This window comes from Myotis yumanensis, unplaced genomic scaffold (assembly GCF_028538775.1).
Source record: "Myotis yumanensis isolate MYYU_CA2020_CCGP unplaced genomic scaffold, mMyoYum1.0.hap1 SCAF_3, whole genome shotgun sequence".
NCBI classification, from domain to species: domain Eukaryota; kingdom Metazoa; phylum Chordata; class Mammalia; order Chiroptera; family Vespertilionidae; genus Myotis; species Myotis yumanensis.
Window position 1 is genome coordinate 30,899,896 of NW_027223754.1, and position 16,152 is coordinate 30,916,047.

Genomic DNA, 16,152 nt, shown 5'->3' on the forward strand with positions numbered 1-16,152 from the left:
ACCACTTTCTTCTAAGGCCAGACTTGACTCTAGCTGTAAGGAACCTCAATTTCATTTTGCAGAAGATACCTGCTAACTAGAATAATCAATTGACCAAAAATATTACTCAAATCATTATTTGCATGGTGTTTAACATTAATACAGTACTGTCACACATTAGCTAGGTTGGTTCTCCTGTGAAATACTCATTATCACTGGCCTTATTTGGCCTGAGGACACAGGCTGAGGCGTGACTTCCCCACGGTTAGACTGGGGTAAACTAGTCCCGATTCAAGCCTTCTGACTTCAAATCTCATGGCAATTCTAGGACAGCACTCTGCTCCTGGTAGACTGCTTAAAACCTTCTGGTATAAATACAATCCTAGAAGTTGCTACAGGGCAAGACAAGAAGCCTGCTATGACAGTGCACGGTTCCCTGGAGGAAAGGCAGATGCACATGCTGTGCTGGGGAGCACAGGCCTTTCGGTCAAGTAAAAAGTCCAGCAATGACGAAGACCTGAGGCTGACTGCCCTGGGCTCCTATTCCAGCACTGCTCTACAAGTTTATCTTCAGTTTTTGTCATAAATTGAGAGTAATTCCCTACCACACAGGGCAGTGAGGACAGAGACAAGATCGCTATAAACATTTAGCTTGCTCCTGGCATCAATTAATAGGGGGTAACAGTGCCAGGTTCTGACCACTAGGCGGGTCTTTTGGTGTATGATGGTGGTAAGAAAACAGTTTGCAGCCAAGTATGGGATGGGTGACCTGGTGTGAATCAGGCCCCCTCACCTGGGTCTTAGCATCCTCACCAGAAACACTAACATCTTCATGGCGGGGTTGTTTTAAAGAGTTTACATAAAGTCTACAAAGAACCTAGCACAGTACTAGCACCCAGCAGACAATTAATGGCTGTCATTTCTATATGTCAGCGATGCTGAGAAACTTCAAGAGGAGTTACCTAAACAAAAGCATTTTAATAGGAAAACTCTGGTTTAACAAAGGATTGAATGGTCCAAATCAAGATTTAAACTGTTACTGTTTGCTGTGACTTCTTTTTAAAGTAGGGATTTTAAACGAGAAAGTATCAACCCCATCTTCATGAACAAAATCAGGTAATACAAAGTTCTGCCTGGCTGGTGTGGCTCAATGGTAGAGCATCAACCCATGAACAAGAGGGGAGAAGGGATGTCCCAGTTAGATTACTGGTCAGGGCGCATTGATGTTTCTAGCTCTCCCTCTCCCATCCTCTCTTTGAAATCAATAAAAACATATTTTAAAAAATACAAAGTTCATGGAGGCGTTGGTGGTATAGTGGTGAGCATAGCTGCCTTCCAAAGTTCGGAGGCAAGGGAAGTGACCTAATTTTCTTTATTCCAGTTAAAACTATGTATTTGTTGTCATCCTTTTGGGGGGGGGGGGGGGGGGGGACACAGCACACTGGTTTGTGAGGAAAGCAACCGAATAGTTAAAATATTTAAAACAAAGACCCTCATAAAAACCTCAAGAGACTATCTTGATTCACCGCTTTCCCAGTTATCCTTCTGAGCCCTCCATACATGTAGCCTGAGAGGGTGATGAGAACATAAGTGCCTCAAGCAGTAATTAACTAGCAATTTCTCCGGATTAAACAAACCCAAAAGTCTACCTCCCAAACCGCCTAAAACCACCAGGACCCCAAAATGAAAGAGGAATGGCCTGGCTGGGATGTCATAGTGCAGCGGTTCTCAACCTGTGGGTCGCAACCATCGGAAAACACATATAGCATATCAGATATTTACATTACAATTCATAACAGTAGCAATATTACAGTTATGAAGTAGCAACGAAAATAATTTTATGGTTGGGGGTCACCACAACATGAGGAACTGTGTTAAAGGGTCATGACATTAGGAAGGTTGAGAACCACTGTGAGCATCAGCCCACGCACCAATGGGTCACAGGTTCGGGTCCTGGCCTGTCAGGGTGTGTGCAGGAAGCAACCGATTGATGTGTTTCTTTCACATCAATGTTTCTCTCTTTCTCTCCATCTTCCCTCCTTTCCTCCCTCCCTCCCACCATCCCTCCCTCCCTCCCACTCTCTCTAAAAATCAATGGAAAAAAATCGTGTCAGGATTAACAAACAACACAAAAATTAAAGAGGACTGGATTACAAGCTAAAACCTAGAGGGAGACAGACAACTTTTCCTAAAATCTTGTTCTATACATGCCAGTGATTACAACGATTCATAAATTACTTCTAGAAAAGCTAGATCTGCAAAAGCAGTCTTTAAAAGGGCACAGACAAAAAGTTAATGATTTTGCCTAATGAAAGGGTTTAATATCTTGATACATTTTACCCAGAACACTGTATGAATGACACAAAAGGTTATTTCAAGTACTCAGTTTTTCTAAAATAAGTATATAGTAATAATAAAGTGGCTTTTACTTTGGTAAATGCTTTACTTCAGAACTTGTAACCACTGATAGTCAGGGTACCAACACAACACCACAATGCCTGAGTCACTGGAAGATATATCTCTGTGGGTGGCCATGGGTCCTGTCATTGGAGTCACTATTCTTTCTCAGGACCTGGAGTACAGCCCTCTCTGTGCCCCCTGCCCCAGGAATGCCAGCCATGACTACTCAATGCACACTAAATGAATGAACCAAATTTCCTTAGTTCAGTTTTAAATGAAGTATTCCATTCTAACAGAAACATTTTAGAACCTATCTGAACTGTAATAATTTGGTTATCTATACATATAAAAAGCCTAAGTGACTGGCCAACTGGCAGGTAGCTATGTCGTGCACTGACCACCAGGGGGCAGACGCTCAACGCCAAGAGCAGAAACCACAGGCATGGAAACATGGAACAGACTGATGAATCTCAGACGGAAGTGGGGAGGGGGAGTGGCGAGGGTGAAAAGAGAATAACCGAAGATCTTATATGCATATTAGAGGCCTGGTGCATGGATTTGTGCACTGGTGGGGTCCCTCAGCCTGGCCTGCGGGTATTAGGCTGAAACTGGCTCTCTGAGATCCCGAGGGGTCCCGGACTGTAAGAGGACACAGACGAGGCTGTGGGACCCCACCAGTGCACGAATCCGTGTACCAGGTCTCTAGTTAATATAAGAAACTGGTGGTTGCCAAAGGCAGGGGTGAGAGTGGGCAAAATGGGTGAAGGTCACAAGGTAAGTACATACTTCCAGTTATAAAATAAGTCATGGACATGTAATGTACAGCATGGTGGCTACAGTTAATAATGCTGTGTTGCATATTTGAAAGTGTATGAGAGCAAATTTTTAAAGTCCTTATCACAAGATTTAAAAATATTTTTGTTGCTCAGCCAGTGTGGCTCAGTGATTGAATGCCAACCTATGAACCAGGAGATCATGGTTCAATTCCAAGTAGGGGGCATGCAGGAGGCAGCTGATTGATAATTCTCTCCCTTCCTCTCTGAAATCAATAAAAAAGTATTTTTTTAAAAAAATTGTTAACTATATATAATGACAAATGTTAACTAGACTTGTGATCATTTCAAAACACATACAATATCAAATCATCATGTTGTACACCTGGAAATAATGCTGTCAATTACACTTCAATTAAAAAGTTTTAATAAAAAATAATCAAGTGTTCTACAATAGCTTTTCACTAATCTATTTTCAAAAAAAATTCAATCTCAGTTTTAGCACTGCCCCAGAGTTACCTGGATCTTTCTATTTTTTTGTATTTAATCAATATCTAAAGCCTAAATCTTGCCCTGGCTAGGTAGGTCAATTGGTTAGAGTATAGTCCTGATAATCCAAGGTTGTGGGGTTTGATCTCCAGTCAGGGCACACGCACAGATCAACCAATTAATGCTTAAATGATTGGAGCAACAAATCAATGTTTATCTTTCTCTCTCTCTTTCTAAAATCAATCAAAAAATTTAAAAATTAAAGTCTAAATCTTGATGTACTAAGTACTTACCTGTGGTTTTTTAAAAAGTAATTATTGTTGAAAGTATTACATATGTCCCCTTTCTTCCCCTATTTCTGTGATTTTTAAACTTTTCCTTCCAAGGGAATTAAAAGTGATTTAAGACTGTCAAATCGAACACCTGCCTCTATAATGTACCATATTTTTCAAAGAAAAAAATGCCTCTCCATTTGTCCTTATTGAAACATCATTAAAGGCAGAAAAAAATATCCAGCATTTGATTAACATCATCCAAGTATCATTCACTTACCCTCATTTATTTCTCAGAACCATGCTATGTGAAATAGGTCTTTTGAAAGTGAAAAACCATGGGTCAATAGTTAGGCGAAAGTATTGAAGATCAAACCCCTCAGGGACAAAGATGCATTCAAATACAGCAAGGTTTGGCCTCTCTGTGCTTATCTCTAATACAACTGTTCACACGAAAACTAAATAAATATAAAGAAATCTGGTATTAGCAACTGTGTTCTATTCAACCTTCACTCCCATAACTTAATTTTCATTATTAGCTTTAGTTAATTAAAACAGAAATAAAAAATTAGTAGTTTTATGTAAGCAAAGATTCTTTTAAACTACTTTTATTATCATTGAATTATTATTAAGTATTTTAAAATTATTTTATATAGTGTATTTTTTGTTTATTGTTTGTCTAAATAAATCTTACCAAATTTTAGCACTTAAAATTAAATGTTTTGGAGTTTTGCTGGAAAGTAAATGCCTATTTGTAGGCACTAATATGCAAAAAGTTCATTTTCATGTATGATCATGTACAATCTGCATTGCTCTAACAAACAGCCCCTTATAATGGCAATTCACTGTAAGAACACTTTAAGTTTGACACAAAGTTCTCAATAGTTTATCAAATAATAAAAAAACAACTTGTTTTACTTACAATAAATGCCACATATTCTTACATGCTGCAGTGGTTACTCAAAGCTTCCTTGTAGCAGCTTCATGGAGGATGTAGCACAATTATGGAGAGATACTAATTCTCTGCAATACATGGTTAAAGTGACTCATGTCTCACTTAGAAATGGAAATCCCATTGACCCTTTCAATATACGGGCAGATAAGGACACAGATGATCATGCAAAAAGTTAGTCTAAACCAAGTCAGCAAACTCAGGGCCAGAAAATAAAAGTTAATTTCAGCTTTGTGGTCATATGATCTTTCTGTCACAGCCACTCAACTCTGCCATTGTACAAAAACAGCCACAGACAATGTGAAAGTGAATGAGCATGGCTGTGTGCCAATAAAACTTTATTTATGGACACTAAAATTTGAATTTCATATAATTTTCATGTGTCACAAAATAGAATTCTTTTGATTTTTTTTTTTAAACCATTTAACAATGTAAAGATCATTCTTGGCTCACAGACATACAAAAACGGGTGGAGGGCTGGATTTGGCCTGTGGGCAATACCTTTCCAACTCCTGGTCTTGATATATACTCTTTTGACATTTATTTGCCAGCAATTATGTAACTTCTACTTCATTAATAAGTGAGAACAATAATACAAAATTTTGCTTAAGGCTTTGTCTAAGCTGCTGGTGTACCAATTTTTAAGATAAAAATTTAAAAATCACTGATGTCAAAATTAAATATACTGCTAGAGGAACTAGCTAAATTTCATTTATTTCTTGAAGTCACTTCTATACAGCTCTCATGCACATAGCAGGGAACACACCTTCATTTCACAATGGCATCTGGCTGCACTTCTGATTATAATACAGCAAGTGCAAGTTCACTTGGAAATGGACATTTATATACCCTATATAAATTAAATACGCTACACTAGGATGTGTAATAGCAAAAGCATGATTTTGAAATTCCATGACTAGACCACTTCTACTTGGCTTAATAAAAAATGTACCCAATCATTTAAATCTGGCCATTTGGGGTAACATGACAGAATATAAAATGTTTGTCATGTAAAATGACAATTTACCTTTTGATAAAATAATCTTTAAACTTGAAACCTTTTTATTGAATTGTTATATGGATATATATTATGATAGCAAGAAGATTTAGCAACTTGGCTAACTTTTTAAAAATTTGTTCACGAAGTAACATTATTCTTGTTAAAATAAAACAGTAGCTAAATCAATCTTTTCTTTTTACATTTAATGTGTTAGGTTGCTTCCAAATCAACTTCCCAGCCAAAAAAAAGAAACAACAGTCTGAGACTCACTTGAGTGTTTAATTCAAACCTATATTTGTAAGTTTCTAAAATGTTGATCCACAGACCACTTTCGTTACACGTGTACCAACGAAAACAAAAGGCAGAGAATCACTGCCATCCCTACAAAAGGAATGGCTCCTTTTCTAACATTCTTTAAAAATATACATTGTACAGTCTTTGCGCCTCACCAAAGGTGGCAATGTAATAAATACACTGGCTTAGTTCTCCTCCCTGCTCAGCAAGGTCCACCAACTACCTGTTATAAGCCCTCTCCTTTTTGGATTTCTCCAGGGCTTTGTCCATTGTTTTCTCGTTCTCCCCTCGACACTTGGGACAGTACCACTTGCCCTTTGGTTTATGATTCAGTCCTACACAGGAGAAGTGGAACCACTCGATGGGGCACTCGTCATTGTCACAGCCGATCATTTCTCCATAGGAGACCTGATTGCACAGACAGTACGTGGGCTCGTTCGGGTCGATGGGAAGGTCTGCAGGGGATGCTTCCCTCTCTGCTTTGGCCTTGGAGCGTTTCTTCTTCTTGGAGGCCTTTGCTTTCTTCTCCTTAGGCGTTCCTGAGGTGATGTCATCATGGTCGTGATTATTGGCTGCATTCTCCCGATTTTCATTGTTGCGCTGTCTCCGAGACCTCTTGTTATTGGGCTTTTCTGCCTGTGTGATTGTCTCGTTCTTGGACTTATCCTGGCCGGCTTTGCCACTGTGGCCAGTGGTGTCATTGACCTCTTGGTGTGCCTCAAAGAGTTCCACGTGACTGTCCACCTGCCTGGTCCTGTTCTCCACCAGCTCCACCATCTGACTCACAATCTGGATCTTCTCGTCGCCCAGCTCCTGGCTGCGGATCAGGGCTCTCTGAATGCAGTGCAACGCTCTCCTCTTCTGGTTGCTGTCCGTCTCCCGCTTAAACTTCTCGTAATACTCATCTAGCTCCTTCAGGATTTCTGCAAAGGAAAAAGTAAGCATTACACCCACACTATAACACTATCAAGCGTTTTATTTAATTCTCTAGTCTATGAAAATGTAATTGCAAAGCACAGAAATAATGCAAGGCTTCTTAGTATGAAAAATCGTATAACTTGTATACCCTCTCTCAGAAGATCTTTTCTTTTTCCCGTTGAAAAAAAATCCCTGGAACTAAATACAAATGTCAACACAGTTCTCATTTAGCATAGTGCCAGTCAAAGTTCTCCAAGGGATTCTGTGTGTGTGCAGAAGCGTAAGTAATAAATACTCCTGGGATGGGCAATTAGGGGGAAAGTTCACATTTAGATGAAGCACTGGGGTCCAAATTTTTATTTTCAATAAAATTTGTGACTATGTTCTATATTTCCATTGTTTTTATTCAAATATTTTCTAATAATTTAAAGGCCTTTATTCCTTTTATTTTATGTACTAATGTCCACAATACCCTATGAGATCACAGCATGTATATAATATTACTTATGCCCTTGCTGGTGTTCAGTAGTTAAGAGTGTCGGCCAAAATACTGAAAGGTCTTGGGTTCAATTCCTGGTCAAGGGCATGTACCTGGGTTGCAGGTTCCATCCCTGGCCCAGGTTGGGGCTCAGGCCAGAGGCAACCAATCAATGTGTCTCTCTCATGTCAATATTTCTCTCTCTCTCTCTCTTCCTCCCTCCCTCCCTTCCACACTCTCTAAAAAGCAACAGAAAAATATCCTCAGGTGAGGATTAATAAAATAATAAAAATAAATGTTACTTATAACCCAGAGATTCAATTTATCAGTCACATCATTTTCATCCTAGCATGTATTACTGAAAACAAGAAAGGTTTGACAATCTGGCCTTGCTGATTTTGCTTTTGCATTTACTGCTTAAATAATAATACGTTTATTGCTACACATTGTAAAACATAACTAAAATAAATTAAAAATAAATGTAAATCTTCTCAGACAGGTAGGAAGACAGTATATATGAATTTAAAATGTAACTAGGCAATTTCTCAAGAAATAAAAGCTGTTAAAAAATCTGACTGAAATAAGGAAAATAAACATTCTTGCCAAAAGCCTAAATACACAGGTAGAAATTTCCAGTTATTTCCCCAAATAGTACAGTTAGAAAGTATCAGACTTTTCTCCTGAAAACCTTTTTCAGGCTCTCAAAACCAGGGAATCCTACTCTCCATTATGAAGTGTGTGTGTGGAGATGTGGGGAGAAAATGTATAAAATGTGGCTATCACCCAGGTTTAATTTCCAAATAGTTATAAGAGCTAAATCTAAAATTAGGGTAAACGTATGAACTTAGGCAAACACTGAAGTTTAGCTAAACTGTATTATTTTCCAGGCTATATTCTTAAGCTAAAATAGCTCTGAAGATATTTTAGAGAAACAATGTAGACCAGTGGTTCTCAAGCTTCCTAATGCCGCGACCCTTTAATACAGTTCCTCATGTTGTGGTAACCCCCCAATTTTATTGTTACAAATTGAACATAATTAAAGCATAATGATGAGTCACAAAAACAATATGTAATTATATATGTTTTCCGATGGTCTTAGGTGACTCTTGTGAAAGGGTCGTTCGACGCCCAAAGGGGTCGCGAATGCTGATATGGACAGTCTCTCACCAGGAAGGAGGAATGCCACAGCCTTACAGTCTCTTATAGTAATTAATTCTGAAAATAAATAGCTATGCCCCACTTAACCCAAGTTCTATTTCATCTTAAAATGAGTTTCTGCCATTTATTTTTAAACAAACTGCACATTACAAAACTATCATTTGGTTTAATGAGTAGCCAAATTTCTAGAGACAGTTTTAACATTTCATAGAAAAGAGGACAATTCTACCATATGGCTAATTTAAAATTTTAATAAATACAGCTTCTTTTATACCACAAGCGAGCTTACATCATGTGAAGCCTCTCTTGTAGGAAAGAAACAAACATCACAACATTAGCAATAAGTAATTGTTACCTTCATAATGGTATGTATTTCTTGGATGCCCCAAGCAAAGTACTCTGTTAACAAAGCCGTGCAAGTACAAATGTCTGTAAGGAGGAACACCAGTGCTAACCAGGGAGGCATCTGGCCAGGATACCCGTTTCTTCAGCCCCATCAGCGCAAACGGCTGCTGACCCCTTTCATCTAGAAATGCTCCACAGCAACATTACTGTGGGAAAGCAATGGTACTACGAAAGAAATGTTAAGGTTTAAATAAGAATGCAGCAAAATTTAATCTGACCTTTCCAATGATCAGAAATGTATTTTAATTTTTACATAAGGTTTGCACTTAAGTTCTTTATGAAGCTGACTTCCCATGGTGGGTGGTTGGGTGGGATTTAAAAAATAACACTTGAAAAATAATTCAAAAACAATTTTGAATCCAATAATTCAAGAATAACCTCAAAGACCATTTAAAATTGGCAGATTATAATCCATCCTTATGAATTAATCTCCAACTGATGCACACTAAGCAAGACTGTTAAGCAACTTTGACTTGCAACACAGGTCTTTATTAATTTTTTAGAACTATGCTGCATTTATAGTAAGTGCCAACCCAATGTGTTATGACTATTATCATGACGGGTTAGGCTTTACAGCTCACTCAACAGCACTGGCTTCAGAGGTGCCGCGTGGGGTGGGATTCATTCTCTCCGCAGGAGCCAAATAAGGGCCGCAGCATGTACTCACTGAACAGTGACAGATTTCTTCATAGGAGTAAAGAAGGAAGTATCTTTAAGGGGTACGACGTGGAATGTTAGGACATTTTTAGGAGACGCTTTTTTCCCCCGTCATCTAGGAAAGTGCTAATTGACAGTGCCAGTGACCACGAATTCTGCAAAGGCCGCCAAACACAAATACCCCGGTTCTCCAATCATTGCACTACCCGAGCCATCCCGGGCACCGACAGCTCCCGGGTCACTCACGTTTCCCCTGTTCCTCGCGGCCGCTGGCCTGTCCCGCGGATCCCTGGGGCCTTGGAGGGAGGCATATCCTTCGTCCTCGGTGGAGCCAGGAACACAGCTGACAAGCCTTGCCCCCGGCACGGGGCGCCGCCATTGCTCCGCGGCCGGAAGTTGCCTGGCTCGGGTCCCCCCAAGGGTCAGGGCGGGGCCATCACCAGGCCAATGGGGAGGCGTCCAGCGGGCGACGCACCCCGCCCCGGGAACCACCGCCTATGGGGGGTCATCGGGCCGCAGGCGGCGGCCAGACGGGGAGCAAATCACGGAGCAGAACTGGGGAACACGGCCCACCCCGCAGCATCGATAGCCAATCCAAGGCCGGAAGCCGGGCGACCCGAAGACATTCAAATCAATTCAACCTCCTCCCTCCTCCCAGCCCCTCCACGAAAGAGAAAAAAGAAGGCCGCGGAAACACAGATCGGTGCCAGTCACAGCGCAAGGCCCGCCCCCATCCGGCCCGGCGACCAATGGCTCAGGAGCGGACTGATAAGGACATTCCATGGGGACGCCACAGCCAATCAAAAGAATGTCGAAGCGGGACGTTCACAATATGCTAATAGGCCTCTTATAAATGTCGCTGCGAAACCGAGTTTCTGGTAGAGCGCGCAGGGGCGCCTCGCGGAGAGGAGACTTCTGTGCGTTTCGCGGCCGCCGAAGGCTCCCCACCTCCCCCCACTCTTCCGTTTCCCTGCTGCGCAGCCTTGTAAACAGGAGTAAACTCCGAGTGATGACCTACGTTCCAAACAGAGCCCCCCATGTCATGCCTGACCTGGCAGGAAAGTTTCCCCAACAGCCAACAATTCCCAGCGGACATGAGCCCTCCGCTTCTCCCCGGCACTCTGGGCGGCCGGGGCTGCAGACGACGACCCACAGGTCCTCTCCCGTGCCAGGTTCCTCTCCAAGCCCCTGGTCTAAGCGCACGCCCCCCGAGCACAGCACAGATGGTCGACCTGCCTCATCCTCCCCTCCCTTCCCCGCCGTACGCACGGAAGAAAGCCCTGGCCCTCCGCAAACTACACCCGGCCGTGTCGTCCCTCACTCGGTGTCCAGCGCCGCGGGAGGGTCGGGGGGGACTGGGTGGGGGCGACCGGGGCCACACCGCGCATAGTACCGACCCTAGACTTTATATAACAGATTCGGGACTGGGTGGAGGTGGCTCCGGAGATGGCGAGCAGGGCCAGGGGACCCCTCGTCCGCAGCGCCCTCCCAGCAGCCCTCCGCGTAGCCCCATCCCTGCGCCCCTCGGCCCCAGCGAACGCGGCACATCCCTCCTCCTGCGCCGTAGCCTGCGCCCCTGAGCCCCCTCCCCCGCAGCACCCCGCCTCGTCACTTCACTACAAAGAGCGCTTTGCTCGCGCAGCCTGGCATTGAGACCTCTCATTTCTCCTTCCTCCTCCGTGTCCCGGCTTTGCGCACAAGGACCTTGGAGAATCAAAGACGCTCCAGACCTTTTGTTCCTGCCGGGGCAGAGCCGCCGCCAGGGGCCCAGGGCTCCCCGGGAAAGGAACAGGACGACCCGCGGCCCCGCGGCGAGCCGCGACCCGCGGGGATGGAGCGGCCGCCCCCGCCCATCCATCCCGCCGTACCTTGGTATTTCGCGTCGATCTCCCGCATCAGCGATACGTTTCTCTGCAGGTCGAAAGGCAGAGACTCGATGGAGTCCAGGTAGTCCTCCACATAGTTCACCAGGTGGATCTGCTCCCCGTTGGCAGGGCTCAACATGGTTCACCGAGATCCCCGGCGACTCGGCGCGGCTTTCCGCTTCCTCCAGCCCCCGCCCCCTCGGAGCCCAGCCCTGCAAAATGCAAACCTCCCGCCCGCCGGCGTCCCCCCTCCTGCCGGCCCCGCGCCGCTACATCTGCGAGCCGCGCCGCCTGGGCCCGGGGACCCGGCGCGGGCGGGCCGGGCCAGCGCTCCGCGGCCTCGGGCGCGGGGCGGGCGCGGGCGGGCGTGCGGGCGCGCACCCCGGCGCAGGGGCCGGGGCCGGGCCGAGCGAGCGCGGGAAGGGGAGCGCGCTGCCCGCCGCGCCGCACTTGTCCAACGTGGAAAACCCAAATACCAGTTTCAAACACTTGGGAAACATTCGGCCCCCCGCACAGCGCATGCGCTCCGTCACCCCCCGCTGCCCCCTCCCCGCGGGCCCCGCCCCCGCCGCATTCACGCCCCTCACCGGCCCTGCCTCGCGGGGGTGTGGCTTTGTCTGTCACCTTTGCCGGGGCGGGGGTCGCGGGGGCAAGAGGCGGCAGAGGAGGCGCAAACTTTACTATGAGTTTCGTACGTGGAGGCAGAGCCTGTTCGGCACCGCTGCATGACTGCCGGGTGACGCGGGGTGGAAGCCAGACCCGCCCAAGACCCAGACGGAACCGGCCCAGCCGCGGGACCGCCGCCTCGAGATCATCGCACGCCTAGGCTGTCTCCGGTTTCTCCCACTCAGCCCCTCAATCTCTCGTGCCCACCGCGCAGCAGGGGTATATGTACGTCTCGGAACAGACTGACAACTCCATGAGCCAGTCCACTGCCGCCTTCATGTCAGTGGCCCAATCAACATGAAGAGAAGGCGGGACGAGGTCGGAGAACTCCTCCAGGGCTCTTTACTACACAGTACAGTACTAGAAACCCGCGTCCTGCGGAGGGGTGGGGACTGGGCTGCCCGAGCTGGGCGGAAGTGGTGGCTCATGCGCACTTGGATGGCCAGGGCGGCCGCTGGCCCGCGCGGGACACCTACCCTTTCGTGGCCGGACCACCACTCCCAGCAATCTCGGCGGCTCGCGCGCCTGCGCGGTCCTCACCGCGCTCCCTTTGTGTCACCGGTCAGAGCCCAGCACAGAGCGGCCTGGAGACAAAGGGGCCCGCGAGGGGAACTGCTTCCGGCCAGGCCCTCGCAGAGGGCGGGTGACCTCGACCCCTTGCAGCCTGAGCTCTGCAATCTGCTCTCAAACTCCGCTCCTTCACTTCGGGAAAGACACCTAGACCTAACCCGGACAGGCGTCTCCGGGGTCCTGGGATCTCTCCCTGTGCTGTCTCGGCCTCCCCTCCCCAGTGGCTCCTCTCCGCACCCCAAACTCCCAGATTTGGGGCTTTTTTAAAAGCCGAGGCACAGACTATCCCGTTGCCTGGACGACGGGCCGGCGCACAGGGCCCGCCCCTTACGTCAGAGATTCCGCCTGGTGGGCGTGGCCACCCCGCCTTTGTCCGCCGGCCCCGGCCTACGCCGCAGCGTGTCCTTCCTGGCCGCGGTCGCCCGACGCGGTGGCCCGCGCTTCCCGCCCGTCCTCCTCTGCAGTCCGCGCGCCCCGTCTTCCCCAAGGTGCGCGGTTGTCTGGTCGTCGTCTCTGTAAATTAGCCTCAGCCTCGTGACGTCTCTGCCGACGCCGGGCCAGGGCAGTGCTCCGCGTTTCCTCCCATTTATTAATTCAGGTTTCACCCATTACTCCGGGGCTGCCCTGTTGCCATATGTGCAGGACGCACCGTGTAGACATAAAATAATTACATTGCAGGTCTATCGGACGCAGTTCTAGGATAGAGATTCGGGGTGTTCGTGACCCAACAATGTGACAATCAAGGCCCTTGGGAGTTTACTTAAAATTCCTACATGCAATCCAGTAATATTTCGGGCCAATCCAATTTTTGTGAAGTGGATTGCGTATTATCCGCAGTGGTGCTCTTTCCAGCGACCCGGAGGGCATCTTGTGATATGATATCAGTACAACAAATGAGGCGAAATGGAGCTGTTCTGCCATTCGAAATGGATTGTTTACATTGGAACGTTTGTTACTACGGCGACAAACGACGGATAATATTTACACTTTGAAGTAAATGGGTTTGTTCTTCACTCTTATTTACATTCCCTCATCCAAGCCCCACATCTGGAGGACGTTCACTTTGATATTTGGGGAAATGACTGTTATTTTACTTAAAGATTCACACGTTTTCCAGTCTTGGCCCAGTTAAAAGCACATCACAAGGAAAGTTTCATTTCATACAACAAAATTTATTGGTCTGCACAAGGACTAATATTATGATGTTATGTGGAAATGGATGTTTTACATGGAATAGAGAGTACAAAGTTGAATAACAACTATAAATTTTCCTCTAAGCATGCAAGCAGTTTTATTTTTGTTTTGTTGTCCTCACGGAGGATATTTTTCCATTGCTTTTTTTTTTCTTTTTTAGAGAAAGTTGGGAGAGGGAAAGATCGATGTGAGAGAAACACATCGATTGGTTGCCTCGGAACCTGCAAACAAGGTATGGGTGCCCTAGACCAGAATCGAACCCAGGACCCTTTAGTCCTCAGGCCGAGGCTCTACCCACTGAGCCAAACCAGCTAGGACCATGCAAGCAGTTTTAAAGTACAACAGCAAGAGAGAGAGAGGTTCTCTTAATGCTTGCATTCATTGGCTCTTGACTGAGGAGTGTTTATATGAACTTAAGGTTAGAAATCATTTATTCCTTCCAACGACAATCAAGCTGGAATTTGGACATGGTTATCTTTTCTAAAAGTCAGGATACTATCTGAATAATGATTGCTCTCATATTTCATGGACTTTACAGACACTTAAAACAGAAAAACATCTTACTCATTCAACAAGAAATATTTAATGAGTGCCACCTACCATGTTCTAGCTACTGCTCTATGCCCTGGGGATATAGTAGCAAATAAGGAGTTTTCATTCCATAAGACATTTAATTTACCCCTTTGGATAAGAAGTCAGAAAATATTTATTAGCTTTATAAAATTATAAAAAGATATTCCTTTAGATTTACAGTGGTTCTCAACCTTCCGGCCCTTTAAATACAGTTCCTCATGTTGTGACCCAACAATAAAATTATTTTCGTTGCTACTTAAATGTAATATTGCTACTGTTATGAATCGTAATGTAAATATCTGATATGCAGGACGGTCTTAGGCGACCCCTGTGAAAGGGTCGTTCGACTGCCAAAGGGGTCACGACCCACAGGTTGAGAACCGCTGCTTTAGAAAACAGCGAATGACTTCACTGTTTTCTTAACAAGGTTAGAAGACCAATAGCTAAAAGAATGAACTGTGATCATGCATTTGAAATACATATACCACTAAGGAAAAGTGTTTAATTTTGAAGATACATTGAAGAATCTTGGTTGTTTCAGTTGCTCTTTGGAGTGTAGATAGAGAGTAAATATATTTTTCTAAAATGATTATTTCTAGTTTAACTGAAGATGCTCAAACCTAAGGGAGTAAAAGATAAGAGATAAATATATAATTATGTTTTGAGCTGCTTAAATAAATCAACACATTCATTTCAAACTTGAAATGCCCTTTATCTTTTCTACTTTGGATTTACAAGATTTTGCCTTGCAAGAAAATGTAATACTGAGAACTACATTTTTTGTTGTCATTTAAGGACTAAGAAATGGCATTCGTGATATTTTGGAATGATTTCTTTTAATACACTTCCTTGCTCTGACCTAGATTAGGGAGGGGGTTATTTCAAATGAACAAGATTCTCCTTTTTGGTATATAATCTTCCCACTCACTTTTACTTTACCTTAATATTCAACCTGCAAAAGAAGTCATATTTTTAACAATCGTTAAATAATGAATTATGTTTGTAATTGTTTTGCTTCCCCCCCAAATTAAGAAAAGGTAGAATTGCTGCAAGTCAAAGGCTGAACCCATTGCATGACCAGTTTTCTTAAGACAGATACATTGTTAATTTAAAAGTCATGATTTCTATGACCAGTTCAAACACTGCAGCTATCCAGATTGTGTGCAGGATTTGGTCTGCAATGTTATTAAATCTGTTTTCAAAACCTCCAGTTTTTCCCTTGAATTCTGTGTTCTCACAGATTGCAATCAAGCCTTTTGTTCATTTTCTTATTTTACTGGCACACCTAATAATTGGATTAGAGCTTCCTCTATCAGGTATTTTTTTTAAATGCACCTGGCATGTTTTATACTTTTTTTTTTAAGTTATTGATTTCAGAGAGGAAGGGAGAGAGAGAAACATTAACGATGACAGAGAATTATTGATCGGTTGCTTCCAGCATGCCCCACACTGGGGAACAAGTATGCAATCCGGGCCGAGCGGGATGACCTCCTGGTTCATAGGTCGATG

At 44.6% G+C, this 16,152-nt stretch overlaps 1 protein-coding gene across 2 annotated transcripts; it reads right to left on the minus strand.

The window, feature by feature from the left end:
- Positions 1-5,166: 5,166 nt before the first annotated feature.
- Positions 5,167-11,853, minus strand: ING1 (inhibitor of growth family member 1). 2 transcript variants are annotated; one of them, XM_070408588.1, is made up of 2 exons: positions 11,644-11,853; positions 5,167-7,082 (listed from the first exon to the last, which is right to left on the minus strand). In XM_070408588.1, the coding sequence occupies exons 1-2, from the start codon at positions 11,777-11,779 to the stop codon at positions 6,379-6,381; spliced, it is 840 nt and encodes a 279-aa protein (XP_070264689.1). In that variant the 5' UTR covers positions 11,780-11,853; the 3' UTR covers positions 5,167-6,378. The 2 variants fall into 2 exon arrangements, with proteins under 2 accessions (XP_070264689.1, XP_070264690.1); XM_070408589.1 differs by lacking the exon at positions 11,644-11,853 and adding an exon at positions 10,022-10,431.
- Positions 11,854-16,152: the final 4,299 nt, after the last annotated feature.